This window comes from Chiloscyllium plagiosum, chromosome 21, assembly GCF_004010195.1.
Source record: "Chiloscyllium plagiosum isolate BGI_BamShark_2017 chromosome 21, ASM401019v2, whole genome shotgun sequence".
Classification (NCBI taxonomy): Eukaryota; Metazoa; Chordata; class Chondrichthyes; order Orectolobiformes; family Hemiscylliidae; genus Chiloscyllium; species Chiloscyllium plagiosum.
Window position 1 is genome coordinate 15409046 of NC_057730.1, and position 19376 is coordinate 15428421.

At 41.7% G+C, this 19376-nt stretch overlaps 1 protein-coding gene across 1 annotated transcript in view; it reads right to left on the reverse strand.

Annotated features, from left to right (window-relative positions):
- LOC122560561 (heparan sulfate glucosamine 3-O-sulfotransferase 3A1-like) overlaps positions 1-19025 on the reverse strand; it is a 189737-nt gene extending 170712 nt beyond the window's left edge. The window contains exon 1 of the mRNA XM_043711314.1: positions 18205-19025. Coding sequence (XP_043567249.1) covers positions 18205-18659 — 455 coding nt within the window. The 5' untranslated portion in view covers positions 18660-19025. The remainder of the gene's footprint in view (positions 1-18204) is intronic.
- Between the last annotated feature and the right edge of the window lie 351 nt (positions 19026-19376).

Below are 19376 nucleotides of genomic sequence, written 5' to 3' on the forward strand. Positions count from 1 at the left end.
GGGCCGGGTGCTGGCAGGTAGGACTGGATTGGGTTGGGATATCTGGTCGGCATGGACGGGTTGGACTGAAGGGTCTGTTTCCATGCTGTACATCTCTATGACTTGGAAATGTGAATTAAGTCAAAAGACAACTTTTTACGGTGGCTCAGTGGTTAGTACTGCTGCCTCACAGCACCAGGGACCTGGGTTCAATTCTGCCCTCAAGCAACTGTCTGTGTGGAGTCTGCATATTCTCCCCATGTCCAGGTGCTCCGGTTTCCTCCCAGAAGTCCAAAGATGTACAGGTTAGGAGGATTGGCAGTGATAAATTGCCCACAGTGTCCAGGAATGTGCAGGCTAGGTGGCTTAGCCATGGTAAATGCAAGGTTATAGGCATAGGGTAGAGGGGATGGGTCAAGGTGGTGTGCTTTTCAGAATTTTCTGTTGCCACACTGTAAAGATTACATGATTATTGTTTTAAAAAAATCATACAAATCAGTCTCCAAGTTGTGTGAAGAGTAGATGGTGGGGTGTTGCAATCTTGCAGTTGGATGATCCCAGTAATAGATATTGGTAGTGCAGCAGTTGATTGAGATTCCTGGCAGGGAGAGCTAGTCAACAGGATTCTGTTCTGTTCATTTTTAATTATGACTTCACTGGCTTGCATGGCCTCCAGTATTTAAAAAATGTATCCTTACCTGCAGCGTAGGGATTGTCCTTAAGCTGGGACTTTCACATGATATTAGTCCAAATCAGTACATCAGCCCGTTATTGCTCACAAAACCAAATGGTTTTTAACCCAATTTTACACATATTCCCAGTAGGGTAAAGCAGAAACACATCTGAAGCTTAGAATACAATCCCATGTAATGCGTTCCTGCTGGAAGGCATTGTCAACTTTCATCATCTCTGTAGCTACGTGAGATCACAGCCCAGGTTTTAAGAATTGCATCTCTGCTTTTGAAGGGCTGTTGTTCAAAATTCCCTCGGCACCTTTTCAAAAGGTATAATATTCCATGCTTCCTCTCAAAGCTTTGCCAGTCACTAATTTTACATCCACAGACATCTCGTGTCTGTCTATCCTCTTTAAAAATACATGTTGTAATTAAAAGTTCATTGATACATGTCCTTAAGGACTCCACAATGATGAAATGTCTACAGAATACAATGTGCTGAATAGCCTCCTTCCACACTACACAGTTCTATAATTCAATGGTACACACACACACACATGACTATTCATCTCAACTGATCACAAGAATATTTCATATTACCATCATTTATTATAAGGATGCTTTAAACTAGTCATCAATCTGCCTTAATGTTTCTGATATCAAACCCAATGTTTGAGCAAGGCAGCCAACTAACTAGAATGGTTAAATATCTTTAAAAACCAGGAGGGCAAGTTTCTAATCAATTTGCACAGTTGCCATTTCAAGTTTCACCATTTTACAAATTAGCACTCTACTTATAGAACATAAAGTCGTGTGGTCAAAGGTGTAACTTTGACAAACAACTTTAAAGTAACCACTTGCTCCCAAAATTCAAGTTATATGGTTCTGAAGGAGAATCACATTGGACCTGAAACATTAACTCTGTTTCTCTCTCCACAGATGCTGCCAGACCTGCTGAGTTTCGTGAGTAATTTCTGTTTCGTTCTCAAGTTTTTGATAGGAGATTGCACAGTCTCGGAATCACTGGCCCTGCTAAGTAATAATTTCCAACTATTTCAGGGACATTCCTCAAGACTCCAAATGTCCAGATAGTAAAATATATCACTCTGGCTAGTTGAAGGTTCAAAGCAAATGGTTTGCAATGAAAATTGAGGCAAACTCACAATTTGTGGTCAAACAAAAGGACGCAGTGTCCTCAATCTTAACTGCAGCTTGGCTTTCCCCTCCCACACTTTCTGCAATTCCACAGTAAAGAGAGACATGTGTTTCCTCCCAGAGGGCACATTACTAGTGGGATAGGATGGTGGCTCAGTGGTTAGCACTACTGCCTCACAGCGCCAGGGACCTGGGCTCAATTCCAGCCTCAGGTGACTGTCTGTGTAGAGTTTGCATGTTCTCCCTGCGTCTGCGTGGGTTTCGTTCCACAGTCCAAAGATATGCAAGTCAGTTGGATTGGCCAGCGAAACCCCCCATATATTAGGTGCATTAGTCAGAGGGAAACAGGTCTGGTTGGGTCACTCTTCGGAGGGTCAGTGTGGACTGGTTGGGCCGAAGGGCCTGTTTCCATGCTGTAGGGAATCTAATCTGATCTAAATTGCTGTCGTGTCCAGGGATGTATGGGCTAGGTGTGTTTGCCATGGGAAATGGGGTAGGTGGAATGCTTTTTGAATGGTCAGTGTGGGCTGATTGTCCTGCTCCCACATTGTAGAGATTCTAAATCAGTGACTTGGCAGAGATGTGCCTCTGTAATGTTGGATCGATTGCTATGTGACACCATCTTGCCAAACCATGCATTATAAATGTCTTAATTCTGGGTTTGAGACATTTATACTCTCCATAAAAATCTACAGACACTGGATACTGAAGTTTCCAACTTATAAATTCAGCCATAAAATTGAAGCAGCAAAGTTTGTTGCCATTGTTAGACAACAAGCCTGTGAATACTTTAATTTGTGGATGGCCCAAGGTACTCAGTGTCAGGTCCATCCCCCACTCAGTTGGCTCTAGTGTCAGTCACAAAAACAAGAAAGAGGGCAGGTTTCTGCCTCGAAGGTCAGGATTTTCTCTAAGATAGAGAGAATCAGTGGCTGGATTGTCCCAACTGGATAGTTACATCCTGGGGGATGGGGTGGGATTTATTTCTGCTGGTAAAGTAACCCTGACATGCAATGTCCAGTCCAACCTTTGAACCTCAATAATCAAATGTCTTCCCCTCCATGCTACCCCATCCTGTCACACAGCAGAGTGCGGTTTAAAACTGCCAGAGAGGGCAATGTAACATTTTATAATGTTTCAGCAAACCACCTAAAGAAGCCTTAAATGCTGTTTATCTTATTTAGTCAGTTGGCATATTTCAATGAGGAGAAAGTGAGGATTGCAAATGCTGGAAACCAGAGTGTGTAGCTGGAAAAGCACAGCAGGTCAGGCAGCATCCGAGGAACAGGAGAGTCGACGTTTCAGGCATAAGCCTTTCATCAGGAATGGGACACATTCCTGATGAAACGTCGACTCTCCTGCTCCTCGGATGCTGCCTGACCGGCTGTGCTTTTCCAGCACCACACTCTCGACACTGACATATTTCAATTGTTAGCAAGAGCCAACGTTTCAGATTTTAATGCAGACAATAACCTTTTAAAGGAAGCAGGAATACAACAAGTGGAGGGCTAGTTGGGAAACATAGGCCTGAAGGTCTTCCTACAAGTGCAATACTACTTTCCTGTATCATTACCTTTATCGCATCCTTATCCTACTTGAGTCGTTGACCCGAATAGAAAATTGCATTTCATCACTTTGAGTTGTAACCCAATATTTCTAGCTATATCTCAAACTAGAAAATGGCATTGTTCTTTTGCTTGGATACATAAAACACGTGACTCCCTCGCTCACCTTTCTAAATGCCATCAATCCTGATTAATTATTCCAGCTCCCCCTTTAACTACAGTTTTCAAACACATTAGGTAATTTTCAGATGCTCATTTTGTTCAATGGATTTTCATAATCCCAGATCCAACTGATTCCCTCGAGCAAAAACAATGGGAATTATACCCAATGTGAAAATAAATACAGCCGTGGACTTGTCCAGCACTCCCACTTTGAGTGTTAAACAAATGAATGGCTATGCTGCAGGCATTAGCTGATTCATCTGCCTTGGGAGGTTTAATTTATGGGCTGTTTGCCTGGGTCCCCCCACTCTGAGAATCTTCTACTCTGCAAATATAGAATTAACCAAGGTCCCAACCATGTGAAAATAATTAATCAATTGAGTCCAATCAACCCAGTCACGCATAATATTAAATAAATAAATGGTCTTGCCAGGGGGCATCAATTGATTTATCAACTTGAGCCGATTTAATATATCTGCGAACTGCACAGTTCCCCTCTCACTCTGTGAGCTGACATGCAATTAATTAATTAAAGACAGTGAGGGCACATGACCCATTGAACAAAATGCAAATAATAATTTTGCCTCGTTAAATGCTGTACTTTTGTCTGGTGTACTTGCACTCCCATCCCCACACAATCTCCAGTCCCTGTGCTGTTTTCTTTGTACACGGTTACCTGTTCTCATTTAAAGCTTAGATTGTGTTACCTGTGCTTTTCTATCATGCTGCTCTCTGTACCTTCTTTCTTTTTCTCTTCCCAGCTTCTAGAATTAACACGTTCTGTTTTTTTTTCACTCTACTTCTTGCCAGTTTGGAAAATAAGTCCCACGTTTTCATTATGCAGCTTTCATTGAATGTCTCTCAGCATCATTTTCACTTCTCCCCATCTCTTCTGCACCCAACTTCCACTTATCATTTTTATTCTCTAGCTAATGACCCAACTTTACATTTAACGTCACATCCGACTCCCAACTGCTCCAAACTCCACCCCCCAATACTGATTACTTAGCACAGAGAAGGTTTGTTTGAAGGTTTTACCTTTGCTTTGGGTATACTCAATTCCTTCTTAAAGTTACAATTGGGTCTGTTTCCATCATGCTCTCAAGCAGTATATTCCAGATCACAAGTCCAACTTTTTTTAAAAAATGTTTCACGCTGCTGTTGGTTAATCATCTTAAAATTTGTATCCTCTGGTTACCACCTTTCAACCACTGGCAACAATTTCTCCTTATTTACTCTACAAGTGAGGTACCCTATAGGTTGCAAGGTGGCTGGGTGGTTAGCACTTCTGCCTCACAGTGCCAGGGACCTGGGTCTGGTTCCACCTTCGGGTACTGTGTGGAGCTTGTGCATTCTCCCTGCATGTGCGTGTGTTTTCTCCAGGTGCTCCAGTTTCTTCCCACAGTCCAACGATTTGCAGGTTAAGTAGATTGGTTGTGCTAAAATGCCCAGAGTGTCCAGGGATGTGCGGGCGAGGTGGGTTAGCCATGGGAAATGCGGGGTTACAGGAATGGGGTGGATGGGATGCTGTTCATTGGGGCGGTGTGAACTCGTTTCCATAGTGTAGGGATTCTATGAAAGGTTGGACCTGTATCCATTGGAGTTAGAAAGAATGTGAAGTGACCTTGTTAAATCACAAAGACATGGAGGGATTTTGGCAGGATCGAAGTAGATATCTTGTGGGAGAGACTGGAACTAGGGGGACATGAAATTCTCTCACGAGACTGTAGAACGCTCTTCCCCAGGGAGAGTACTGTAGAAAAAGTCATTGAATATTTTTAGTGCAGATGGAGATCAATGTCCTTGTTGGTCAAGAATCTAAGGCCTTTGGGGGTAGATGGGACACTGGAGTTGAGGCCACAATCCCATCAGCCACGAAAGGTAGAACTGGCTCAAGGGTCAAATGGCCCATCAGTTACTCCAAATGTGCGTTCATGTGTCATTGCTTGTTATTGGAAGCAGGAATAAGGCAGAAACCCGCAATATGTTCACCCTAATACTCATGACTCTCATAACTTTGCTTTGCACCCCCCTTTTAAAAACTATCACAAATTTCACAATCTGCAGACAAAAGAGACCACTCAGCCAATCGTGTCTGTGCTGGCCCTTTGATCGAGCTCTCCAATGATTTCCACTGTCCCTGCTGTATTCACTTTGGGTATACTCAATTCTTTCTCAAAAGTTATAATTGGATCTGCTTCCATCACGCTCTCAAGCGGTATATTCCAGATCACAAGTCCAACCTTTTTTTAAAAATGTTTCACACTGTTGTTGGTTAATCACCTTAAAATTTGTATCCTCTGGTTACCAACCTTTCTACCATTGACAACAATTTCTCCTTATTTACTCTGCAAGTGAGATACCCCTACAGACTACAGTAACCAAGGCGACAGTCTGTTATATAGCAGCACATCCTTCACTGTCTGCGAAGTTAGGTGCATGGTGCAGTTCATATGAAAGCAAAACTGCACATTAGCCTTCCCCTCTCCACCCTCAACCAGTGGTCCACAACATTTCAATTTAACACATTAACCAGGTACCTGTGGGACTGCTCATACCTAATAGTCAACTCAGTCCTGCACTAAACTATGAGGGTTCTTTCTTTGGCTGTGGATCACTGCCTGGTTGGAATTGGCTAGAGATCAACCAAAGCCATTTAATAAAAGACTGCAGCTGGAAAATAAGGAAGATTTATATCCGACTAACCTGGTCTTCATTTAAACTCAGGGCCCCGAGGTTAAAATAGTGTAATAAGTTAGATTCCACCCTCTAAATTACGGGACCTGAATTATTGGCCATTGTAGACAGAGAAGATGGAAATTTCCCATTTCCCACCTCCCCCTCAATTATCTAAATAGAAGTAGGACTCTATGTTCAATTCACATTTTGCTTAAGACCCATGTGCTGGGCAGATGTCTATTTCATGTCTATGCTGGTGACACGTAACTCTGTTCTGCTAGGGAAATGTCAAGAGGCACATGATATTTAGGGAGAGAAAAGCCTCACTCCATGACGTAATTCACATTCACATTTTTCCAAAATAAAGCCTGCCAACTGAATGGGATTGCACATCGCCCATCACAACCTCACAAAAGAACTTGATTTAAAACGGACGTCAACTGTGGCCACAGAAGTGTGTAAGTGGAAAAACTCCAGCAGTGACTGCGACAGACACAGGACTGAGCAGCCCAGTCTTGCAGATATTTCCACTGAAGACCCACTCTTGAAATGTGATTAAATATTTCTTGCCAAAAAAAGATTTTCTTTCATGGTACCAACTCTTGAGTTTGTGTTCCACTCAGAAGGCCACATCAAGCACTGTCTTTAGGCTTGGCTCTGTAGTAGTTCTATTTACGGCATCTCCACACCAATTATTGCCATACAATAATTCCAGCTATATCTGGTTCTAATCTCTCCATTGTAAACACTGATAATCTATTCAATTAGCCTTACTGTCTTTTACTAATTGTGATTCTTAGCATGTGTTTCCATCTCTCACATTCGCTCTGACCAACTCACTATGCAATCCCTCTCATGCCCTTTCTGTTCTAACCAACTCCACCCACACTGTGCTATTTATATCCAGGGAGGAGTAGCTCCATTACATCACAGCACAATTGGTCCAGGCTCCTAAAGCCCTTACACAACGTATTTGTTAATAGGATGAAGTAACAGGATAAGCGTGTACTCAAATGAATGACAGGTTGCTAGGAAGCACAGAGGAAGAGAGGGCTGTTGAGGTGCATCTTCACAAATCCCTGAATCCAGCAGAACTGGTTAGCAGTGGAGTTAAGACAGATAACAGATCACTTTCCTTTATCCGTTGAGGCATAGAGTATAAGAGCAGGGAGGCAATGTTGAAGCTGTTAGTATGGCCACAGCTGGAGTGCTGTGTGCAGCTCTGGTCACCACACTATAGGAAGGATGTGATTGTGCTGGAAAGGATGAAGAGGAGATGTGCCAGGACCTTGCCAGGGAAGAAGCATTTTAGTGGCAAAGAGACACTGTATAAGCTTGGGTTGTTTTATTTCAAGCAGAGAACGCTGAGGGGGCTGCATAAGATTGTGAGGGCAATGGATAGGAAGCTGCTTTGCCCCTTGGTTGAAGAGCCAGTAACAAGAGGGTGTAATTTTAAAGTGAAAGGCTCCTGATTTAGAGGAGACTGGAAGGAAAACATTTTTTTACCAGAAGGTGGGGGGAATCTGGAATGCACTGCCTGGGAGGGTAGTTGAAACAGGAAACCTCACAACCTTTAAAGGGCATTTAGAAGAGCACTTGGAAAAGGTCACAACATCCAAGGCTATGAGCCAAGAGCTGGAAAGTAGGACTCTTGTAGATTTTGACCAGCTTTAATCAACGTGGACTCAATATAGCCTCTTCGGTACTGTAGGAGTCTGTGATTCCAAGACCACAAAAATTCAAGAGAGCAATAACTTTGAACGGCCCTAAACACAACTTGTGCATTTAAAGCAGTAAATCTTCTCATGGGACGGTTAGCAAACGCAAACATGGACTAATCCAAAGGGGCAGACACTGGTACAGCGGATCAAAACCTTGGTCAAAGAGGTGGGTTAAGGAGCATCTCACAGGAGCACATGGAGTTGGAAGACATCCCAGAGCTCAGGGCCCTACAACTGAAGACAGAATCACCAAGGGTGGGGCAAAAAGTGTCCAGGGATGTGCAGGCTGGCTGGGTTGACCATAGGAAATGCAGGATTCCAGGGATTAGATATTGGAGATGGGTCAGTGTAGATTTCATGAGTTGAATGGCCTGTTCCCATAGTGTAAGGATTCTATGATTCTCAAAAAAAGTAGTCAATGATGTGCAAGAATCTATAATTACAGAAGAAACTGTTTCAGGATTGTTGGGGAGGTTACACCAAAGAGAGGGACAATTTGGATGTCAATATGTGCTGCATTTGGCCCAGGGAAGAGGTAGACCGAAGATATCAACCAGGATTGCCACAGCTGAACACTCTCTCATTTTCTCCTTCTCAAACGTCTATTCGTGTAAGATGTCTAAAGAAAATGAAACAGCCTTCCATGCGTTGAGTCCCATGATCAACCAGTCAGCTATTGTTCAAAATCTTAATGCGGCTGTGAAGCAAGGTACTCAATCATATCTCACAAACTTGATTGAGTTTTTTGAAGAAGTAACAAAGAGGATTGATGAGGGCAGAGCGGTAGATGTGATCTATATGGACTTAAGTAAGGCATTTGACAAGGTTCCCCATGGGACACTGGTTAGTAAGGTTAGACCTCACGGAATATAGGGAGAACTAGACATTTGGATACAGAACTGGCTCAAAGGTGATGGTGGAGGGTTGTTTTTCAGACTGGAGACCTGTGACCAGCGGAGTGCCACAAGGATTGGTGCTGGGTCCTCTACTTTTTGTCATTTACATAAATGATTTGGATTGAGCATAAGAGGTAAAGTTAGTAAGTTTGCAGATGACACTAAAATTGGAGGTGTAGTGGACAGTGAAGAGGGTTACCTCAGATTACAGCAGGATCTTGACCAGATGGGCCAATGGGCTGAGAAGTGGCAGATGGAGTTTAATTCAGATAAATGCGAGGTGCTGCATTTTGGGAAAGCAAATCTTAGCAGGACTTATACACTTAATGGTAAGGTCCCAGAGTGTTGCTGAACAAAGAGACCTTGGAGTGCAGGTTCATAGCTTCCTGAAAGTGGAGTCGCAGGTAGATATTCAGAAAAGATTTACAAGGATGTTGCCAGGGTTGGAGGATTTGGGCTATGGGGAGTGGCTGTACAGGCTGGGGCTGTTTTCTCTGGAGCATTGCGGGCTGAGGGGTGACCGTATGGGGGATTACAAAATTATGAGGGGCATGGTTAGGATAAATAGACAAAGTATTTTCCCTGGGGTCGGGGAATCCAGAACTAGAGGGCATAGGTTTAGGATGGGCAGGGAAAGATATAAAAGGGACCTAAGGGGCAACTTTTTCACGCAGAGGGTGGTGCGTGTATGGAATGAGCTGCCAGAGGATGTGGTGGTGGCTGATACAATTGCAACATTTAAGAGGCATTTAGATGGGTATATGAATAGGAAGGGTTTGGAGGGATATGGGCCGGGTGCTGGCAGGTGGGACTAGATTGGGTTGGGATATCTGGTCGGCATGGACGGGTTGGACCGAAGGGTCTGTTTCCGTGCTGTACATCTCTATGACTCTAAGAGCATGAAAGCAAAAAGTAATAATTGAAATTTAGCCAAGAGGTTTTCCATGAAAATTTGGAAAACTATGTCTCTTCTTCTAGGGAAGAAAGACTCCATGACAAAAGTTTGAAAATCAGACAACTTGGCCAAAGGACAATGGGTGCATCAGCTACAGCTCAGTTGATGATTCTCTCATCTCCAACCAGATCACTGAGAGACTTGAATACAGTGACAGTCCCGTAGTGTAGCGAGGGAATGCTGCACTGTTGGGAGGTTCTTGCTTTCACTAAGATGTTAAATCAAAGCCCTGTCTACTCTTGCAGGTGAATTTAAAATATTCCACGGCATTATTTTGAAGACTGAATTGAATGGAGTTGAATTGAATTAGTTTTATTGTCACACGTACACAAGTTTACAAGTCACCAAGTCTGGCGCCATCTTAGGTACAAGGTATCTAGGTACAGATTATTAAGTAGAAATTCTTAGGAAAACAAATTTAGGAACATCAAGAAATAAAAAGTCCAGTGTTACAGATTGTCGGTATGCGAAAAGAGAGAAATAAACAAAGATAGCTGAATACGTTTTGTTCCAGTGTCCTGTTCAAATATTATTTCCTCAACCAACACCATTAAATAAAACCAAATTATCTTGTCGTTATTACATTGCTATACTTGTGTGAAAACTGATCGTTGCATTTTCTACAACAGTGGTTAGTTTTGAGATGTACTTCAAGCACTTGGAGTGTCTAGTGGTCGTAAAATCAGCTCCATAAATTTAAAGTTTTCTTTTGCATTTCTGTCTGGGCTATTTTGATGGCATTTTAATCAATTGCAATTATTTTGTCAACAGTTTGGCAAATTATTTGGTCATGTCTACTGTACCAAATTGGTCTGCCAAACTTGTGACAAACTCTCAACTCCAAATCCTCATAGGTTGGGTTCATAGGAGACTGGACCACTTGTTAATTCAATCCACAATACACACACAGGCACACCTTGCAGCAGTCCGTTAGAGGTGGTACTGACAGATGCTCAAAGAGTGGGTCACTGAAAGAATAGTGTACAGCATCAAACACTCAATCACTCAAAGTGGGTGTTTGTGGGAAAGAGACCATCTGAAACACATCAATTTCACATTTGTACTGCTGACAATTGTACTGTTACAATTAATGCCAGGGAGAACCTCTCCTTCAGGATGAGAGAGAGCTCTACACAAACAAGTTTTATTTGAAAGAAAGTGTAGAAGATGAGTCTCACTGGATTTGTTTCATCTTCCACTCTCTTCATTTTAACAGTTTCTCATTCTCCTGCTTGGAGGAGCTTCCTGTGTTAAATTGGTTGCCACGCTTCCTACCCCAGTTCACTTCATCAAGTAGAATTCACTTTGTGATAGTGCTTTTCATGACTACTGACTATGTAAATATCAGTCCCTCTTCATTTCTACAAAAAAAAGGCTACAAATCTCTCCAAATATCACGGTCCCCTTTGCAAAGTGACTTGCATTGAAAAGCACTACAGATAACGGAAAGAGGGCTACATAGATAGGGTGGTTAAGAAGACATTTAGTACGCTTACTTTCATTGCTTTGAGTATGGGAGTTGGGACGTTATGTTTGTTGTGGCTGAGGTTGTACAGGATGTGGGTGAGGCCTCTTCTGGAGTAGTGTGTCCAGTTCCGGTCACCCTGTTATAGGAAGGATATCATTAAGCTGAAGAGGGTTCAGAAGAGATTCACTCGGATGTTGCTGGGAATGGAGGGCTTAATAGGACAGACTGGATAGGCTGGGTGACCTTATAGCGGTTTATAAAATCACGAGGGGCATAAATAAGGTGAATGGCTCTCTACTCTAGGGTGGGAGACGAGGGGGCATATTTAAGATGAGAGGAGAAAGACTTAAAAAAAGACATGGGGACATTTTTTTTTAAAATACAGAGGGGTTTGTGTGTGGAATCAACTTCCACAGGAAGTGGCTGATGCAGGTTTTTTCACAACATTTAAAAAGATATTTAGATTAGTACATGAAAAAGAAATGTTTGGTGGGATATGGGCCAATTGCAGGCAGGTGGGACTAGTTTAGTTTAGGATTAGGGTTGGCATGGACAGGTTGGACCGAAGGGTCCATTTCCATGCAGTATGACTCTATGACTCTATAACCCAGCCTATGGACGTCTTGGCAATGAGTGATGTTAACAAGGTGAAGCCCCACTACTATATAAGCTATCCCACCAGGCCCGACTTTAACTCTCTGCTTCAGAACTAAAAGAACATTGTACTCAATCCATACCAAAACCCTAGAGAAATAACTACACAGTTATCATGAGTCTCATCAGCCCTATCAATATCGCAACTATTTAAATCTATAATAAGCCTTCCAGAAGCTCTGAAAAAAAAAGAGAAATTGCCTCATATATCATACCATCTGGCTGAAATACAATATTGAGAAAGCAAAAATGGATCTTTTTTTTGTAAGACTCGTAAAGTTGACACAGCCATTAAAGAAATAAATCCATTTAATTTTTACATTTCAACATACACGTTAACTACCCTCATTGAGGCTGGGCGTTCCACTTTATCATTTTTATTTAAAAAGGGAAGATGGGAAATATGGACAACTGCTCTTAATTTACCTCATTCAAGCACTAAACTCCAACATTATATTAATTATGGTGTTCAATCCAAATTACATTTTTATCCATCAATAAGTCATTTTACATTATCTGTATACTGTATCAAATTGACTATTACAGCTATTATGTTTAATAGGAGTTTTTACAAAAATGCACATTTGCTACTTCCAATGAAGCATTAAGAGGAAGAAATCCCAATTAGTCATATGACTGAAATCCTGTATTTTCTTATACTCTTAAATCTTGTGTCTTTTAACTTGTCAATATCATTGTGACCAAAGCAGCTTCACTTCTTGTTACATTTAACTGGATAAGGACCCTCAATATACAGCTAAAGCTGAACTGATTAAGAATCACAGGAATAAATGCAGCACCATGAGTAGGTATTTCAATCAGCTGTAAAATTCATGGCATCTCAGGACATTATGGGTTTTGCTGAGTAGACAATTTACAATAAGAATTGGGGATCTGCCTGGTTCAAATTCTCCATAGGAATTAGAATTAACTTCATTGTTAAATGAGTCCAGTGGAAAACGTATAAGTTGCCGCTTACAGCACCATTTTAGGTACAAGGTACCTAGGCACAGCTTCTTCAGTTACGTTTTTTTAGAAAAATAGGGAAGTAAGAAGTCCAGCATTTGCAGACTGTCAGAATAACTTATCAAATGGAGAAAACAAATGTTCAGTGCAACATTCTCCCAACCCAGTCCACACTGGCACCTATGCTCCAGCCTGCACTGGGCCTTAGCTCCAGACCATGACTGGCTTCACTTCAGGGTTCACTAGGCCGGGAGATCGCTCTGGAATCACCTCAAGACTGGAAGTCCACGCTGAGGCCATTAAGCCAGGCTGTGAGCTTACAGACCCAAACCCAGAACATATCCACTCAGGGGTCATTTTTATTGTGCCAGTATGCCAACAGTTGGGATCATCCTGCTACCCATTCATCACACCATAAATGGCACTTTTTTTTTTACAAATAATCTCAACATTACCACATTATGTCAAGCTCTGACAATTAGGGATGTTGGGTTTGTACACATTTAAGGGCAGTTTTCCCATCTTTCCCTCCTTCCTGTGAGCACAGTGAATTATACTGGCACTAATGTTCCACAGATGCTGTTAGTCGGTCTTGTCTCTCTCTCTCTCTCTCTCTCTGTCAAACAGCAATTCTTCATGCGTAAGCCTACAGTGCAAGTGCTGCCAAGGCTGACCCTGGCACTCATCAGAGCTGCACTCAAACTTGTGTTCACACCATGTAACAACAAGTGCACTTTCCAGCAGGGGTCACCGTGCAACATTCAGGAAAACAACACAACTCCTTCATTTTATTATGTATGACGATAGCTGGAGTGACGATGGCGACTTCAACATTCCCCCTGCTCAAATTGCCTAGCTCAGGACAGATCAATGCACACAAAGAGAACCATCTCCACCTGAATCTTTGCCTCGTTTGATTCCATCTTCCCCAAATACCAGTGTTGGCACCTGGCTGCTTCATTTGCAGCTCTACCAATGTGTAGTTTAAAAAGGGACCATTCTTCCTCACTGGGAGGACATCTAGACCACCTTACACCAGGCCTTTTCCAGCACTGCTGTCTGACTGGCCACTAGGGGGGTGCATAGCAGCAACACTGTGACATCTCATTTTTTTCCGCTCCACCTCTCTATACACGTAGCTGACCCCCACTTGGAGCTCAGAATCGATGCCTCCTACAAATACTGTTCCAATCTCAGTCATTTATAACATAGAGGAAGCCTGTATTTTTTTTTCTATTCTCCAGTATGTAGTTGTATAGCCTGGTGCTTAAATTCAAATTATTCATGCATAAAATTCCCACTGGATGGACTGATTGCAAGGGAACACCCGAAGAAAATAAGTGTTAACGCATTACAGTCTCAAACGTGCAAGATCCTTGTGAACTGGACAACAAAAGAGAAGGTCTTTCAACAAACATTATCCATTTGATTAGCATCAATATCTAATCCTTACTGACTAGTGTCAAGAGATCACATTGCTGAAAGCCTACATTTAACGCCACAAAAGCTATTTGTGTTAAACTATATTGATAAGAAAAGTCAGTAATTCTTGCAAGAACATATTGACATTTCAAGCACCATAGAAGTAATTTTTGTAAGTGTCACGGTGCCAAAGCTATTTGGGTCCATTTGTGTCAGCGGCTGCGTGCTGAATTCGGAAGCATGGCTGATGCTTTCATTTAATAAATTCAATTACACCAAGAATTCACCTGGTAATTCTTCAGGCTTCACAGCAAGGTTTCTCTGTCTGTAGAATTCAAGGTGGATGAAGTAAAGAAATTCACTAAGGACACCTTTTCATATAGACAATGAATATTTAATGTATCGTATTTTAAGTAAAAGTTGAGTCAAAATAGAGACAGTGGAGTTTGTGAAACTGGCAATGATATTTGAAGGCAGTTTTTGTTTTAAGACTACCAGGCAAACATTTTCTTGATGTTGGGAACAATGTCTCTCCAATAGAGGTGCCCTGAATAGGTTTTCAACAGCATAACATTTTAAAATAAAACACCATTCATTTGAAAGCTCAAAATGGATTTTTGCAAAATAACACAAGAGCAATGACAGACTGTTGCTGCTGACTCTTAATACAGCCACCAGCCACTTGAAGCTCATGCTCTTAAAACCAGTCCTAAATTCCGAGCAAATCAACCAAATGGTCAGTTTTGCACAACATCACTCTCATTACTTTTTTTTTCAGGATCCTACCTTCCCCATGCAATCATTTCTTATTTAATCACATAAATGTGAAAGATTAGTTTTCTTTCTCATCTGTGATGAAAAAGCAAAAGGCAGTAACAATTGGGAACAGGAAAGCAGATCCAATCAATTTTGAATTGGGCTTCATCTCATTCAAACAGTTTTAACTGTTAGCTCTCATCACATCAGGAATCTGCGATAGTATATTCCTATCTTCCATAAGCTCACATTCCATTCCAAAGATGGCAAAGATCGTAGGAAAAAAATCACACATGTGGATTGACACAAAAATTTATTAACAAAAAGATCAAGAAATAGATCAATCCTTTCAACATCAAATTTCTAAGTTCCATAAACCATCAGAGTTTTATAATTAATAAGGGAAAAAATGGGAGTATTGAGATGTACTGTGGCAATTAAATAGGAATGTCACTTGGTTAGAACACATTTGGCAAGTGATTGGTACCTCAGGAATTCAAAAGTAATCATTTTATTGGAACATGAAGAGGTCAGGCTGTGAAGTATAATATCCAGACTTTTCAAATCAAAATGCTAGTGATTAGACAAGACTACCTATTCACCTTGGCTTGTATTAACCCTTCAGGCAATTAATTATTTCTATCTTTTGGAGATTGCAGTTCTGACATTTTGACAGTGGATAATGAGAAGAGATTTCTGTATTTTCCAAAATGGTTTTCATTGGAAATCATAGCTCAAATAATTAGTAACGTCAACGTCATGTAAAATACATCTTGTTTCAGTATTTTAAAAGAAGTTTGAATGAGGAGACAGGATTTCAAACCAAGTAAATAGAAGCTGTAATTCTTTAAAATGTATTTTCTGAATGCCATAGTGTTGAATGATCCATATGCTGCACTTTACTACTGAACATTAATAGTACACAGAAAAGCTGCTGTGACACATTTGTCTTGAACATAACATGATGCACAGTAAAGGTGACAGTATGTTGTCCTTTTAATAATAACCAAATTATGGACTAAGCACAGGAGCTCCCAACAACTGCAACTATGAATCCCGTTGCAACTAAACTAGCAGTGTTTGCTCAACGGTCCATAATACATATTGTACAACTGGTAGGCACTCTAACACCTGCTACCAACAAGAATTCATATCCACAACAGCAAAGGTACTGCCCATGAATACACTAAGAACTAATGGATTTAGGAGAGCTGGAACGATGGTTACAAATTACTTGAATTCTTCTGAAGTTCATGACTCCAACCGAACTTCTCAACAAGATCATGACCTTGCAGTCCTTCTTATATACCATTATTAGATGTGTCATACTTGCATATTTGTGATGCCCTAACCACCTCTGCCTGTTGCAGACTGGGTAATGCCCATCTGTGGTCTGCAAACCTGAAACTTCTTGAACGTTTAAATTACACCAAGTGAGAGCTACAATACCTTCCAAATTAAAATACCACCGGTTCCAATGCGACAAAGCTTGTTGTGAAACTTGCCTCAAGACAGAACTAATCCTGAAACGTTTTGTCTTACAGATACAAGGCTTGCTGGATTAAAGTTGTGCATGGCTATGCTGCTAACTTGGGTGCAGAGAGTTAACTATAAAACCAGAATGGGAACAGACAGGGCTCCAGCATCATTGTGAGCTACTGATCTGATTACGAATAATAAAAAGGACCTGGTGTTATTTTGCTGCTGTTATCAATGCTCAGACACATTCTCTCCGCCCCCCACCCATTTTCTTATAGTATTCTCATGACTTTTACTGGTGGATCTTTCGATGTCCCTAGCACATTATCCACACCAAGCAAGCGCCTTTTTTCCTCTTAATTATATAGCAATATTGTGACTTTCTGGGTACCTCCATTCTGTGACCCCAAATCGTAATTCTTTCATCCATCACGCATACATATGCTGCAGGCAAGCTGAAGTCTTTTGTGCAACATTAAAGGTTTAATCGGACAAATTCTGGTTAAGCAAGAGAGTCCTTCTCACTTTTAAAGTAAACCATTTTGCAAAACGGTTGAAACAGAATAAATCTGTCCCAGAGTTCCATCACTCTGCAATCCTGCCGCTGGACAGAATAAATAGTAGACATTTCAAAAAGCTGCACAGATGAATTTTATGGATTTAACGTGTTTAAATAGAAAAAAAATCCAGTAACTGTATTAATCCACTTAATTCAAATTAGATTTTGATTAAAGGTATTCGCCCTGATAAACTTTAATTTCACACTCCGCCACCTATTAAAGTCCTTACTTTAAAGTTAGAATGTGACACTGTGTAACACTGACCCTGAACATTAAAAGTTGGTCCAATTACTAATTCCTGGACGTGCCTCTCAAGGCGATCAATGATGAGCCTCAGACAGTTCTCTTATTTTAAACTGGGTAAAAGAGCAAAGCCATTTACCATCAAACCGATTTGGATCATTTACATTAAGCTACCTCAGAATGCCATCTACCCTACAGTACCACTGCTGGGCAGAATAAGCATTTTCTATTTCAAAGCTTTTCAAAAGGCTGCAGCAGATTAGCCTCGTAGATGCAAGGATCTTGTTTAAATTAAAGGAGGGGCAAAGTTTTACTGCATGTTGGTTTAAAAATAAACTTCACATGTAAAAAGAAAGAGCCGCGTGCTCCCAATACGATGTCCACAAAGCAGAACAGCTCAAATGAATATTCACCCACTTATAATCCCTAATTTCTGGCAATTGAATGGTTGAAACAAAATTACAGCCTGCTTTCCAACTTTATCCTGTATTTAAGATTACCACCCACGTCTCGGAGTGTGCAGAAAGTGCTTTTTGGTTATTCAGCCAAATTTGAATACACCGCTAACAAAATGTATTAAGTTCCTTTATCACACACATCTACATAATCAAACTGTCAATAACGCGACTGAACACAGAAAGGATGCGCACCTTAACATGGTTATCTGTGAACAATTTCATTGTATGAGGTGCGCGAATGAATATTTTGCATTTCGGTGACTATTTAAATTGAGGTGTTAGTTAAATATGTAGCTAAAGGAGTTGGGTAGCTCTGTGCTGTAGGAGGAGAGAGCTGGCATGTACGGACGAGCTGTTTGCTCTGGGTATTTTTTGTTGTTGAATCCCGAGGATGCTGTGTCAGAGTCAGTACCTGTACCAGTTCAGTCCCCTCTCGTAGTTTCTATCGAAGAAGTGCGGCTCGGCGCCCACCGCCCTGACATCGGGGTGAATCCGTAAGAACTCCAGCAGAGCCCTGGTTCCGCCTTTCTTCACCCCGATGATGACGGCCTGGGGGAACTTCTGCGTCCCAAAGCTGTTGAAGACCGAGATGTTGGCGGCGGCTGTTGCTGCTGCCCCCTGGCCGGTGGAAGGAGCAGGCAGAGCGGGCTGTTGCTGTCCATGTTCCGCGCTCCGGGCTCGCCCCGGTTCCCCAGCCGCCTGCTGGTGCTGCTGCTGCGGGGAGGCGCCCGCTATAGGGCTCGGCATGGTCTCGCAGTAGCCCGTCAGACAGTAGACAAAATAGGTGAGCACTATGATCATGGTCAGGAAGAGAGGCGCCTTCGAAAAGCCGAGATGAAACCAGGCACTCCAACTACAACATCCCATGGGTTGGCTTCCTGCTCAGAGAAAACGGGCCAAAGTTTGGAAGCATGCTTCTATTTAAATTTCTATATTCCTTTTGCTTTTTTTGAAAAAAAGTTAAGTCCTTAAAACACAAATTCTTTCCAGTCTCATCCATGCAATGATTGGAACTCCATCAGCTCTCTTTCTCCCCATTTGTTTTTTGTCGTTAAAGGGGGATGTGCAGAGCTCTCAGTTTAATAGCCCCATCTCTCTCTGCCTGTCTGTCTGTCTTCTCCTTATTTTGCCTTTTGCCTCTCGAGTTTACAACCTGCCTGATTCCAACATGATGATCATTTCCAACTCGCTCTAACTTCACCAGGCATGGATCCACCCCCTCCGCTTGGTCATTGGGCGGGATTTAAATAGCCTACAATATATTCAAATCCCTCCAAAAAAAAATCATCAGGCACCTGCTCAAATGAACCCCCCCCCCCCCCCAGCACAACATATGGACAATGGCAATTGCATAACCAGCAGTCACATGTTGAATAAATAACACTATACATTTGCATTTATTTGTTTAAGAAAATAACAGTTTCTCACTTTCTTTCGGACAGCTGCTCCAGATTTCATTTGCTTTATATTTAAACCGGATGGAACTGCACTGAGATATTTACATTTGCAGTGGTTGGATGCAAGTTATTCAAATCTTTCAGTCTGTGTTCTGTCCCTGGTGAGACCAGAGCCCTGAATTGTATC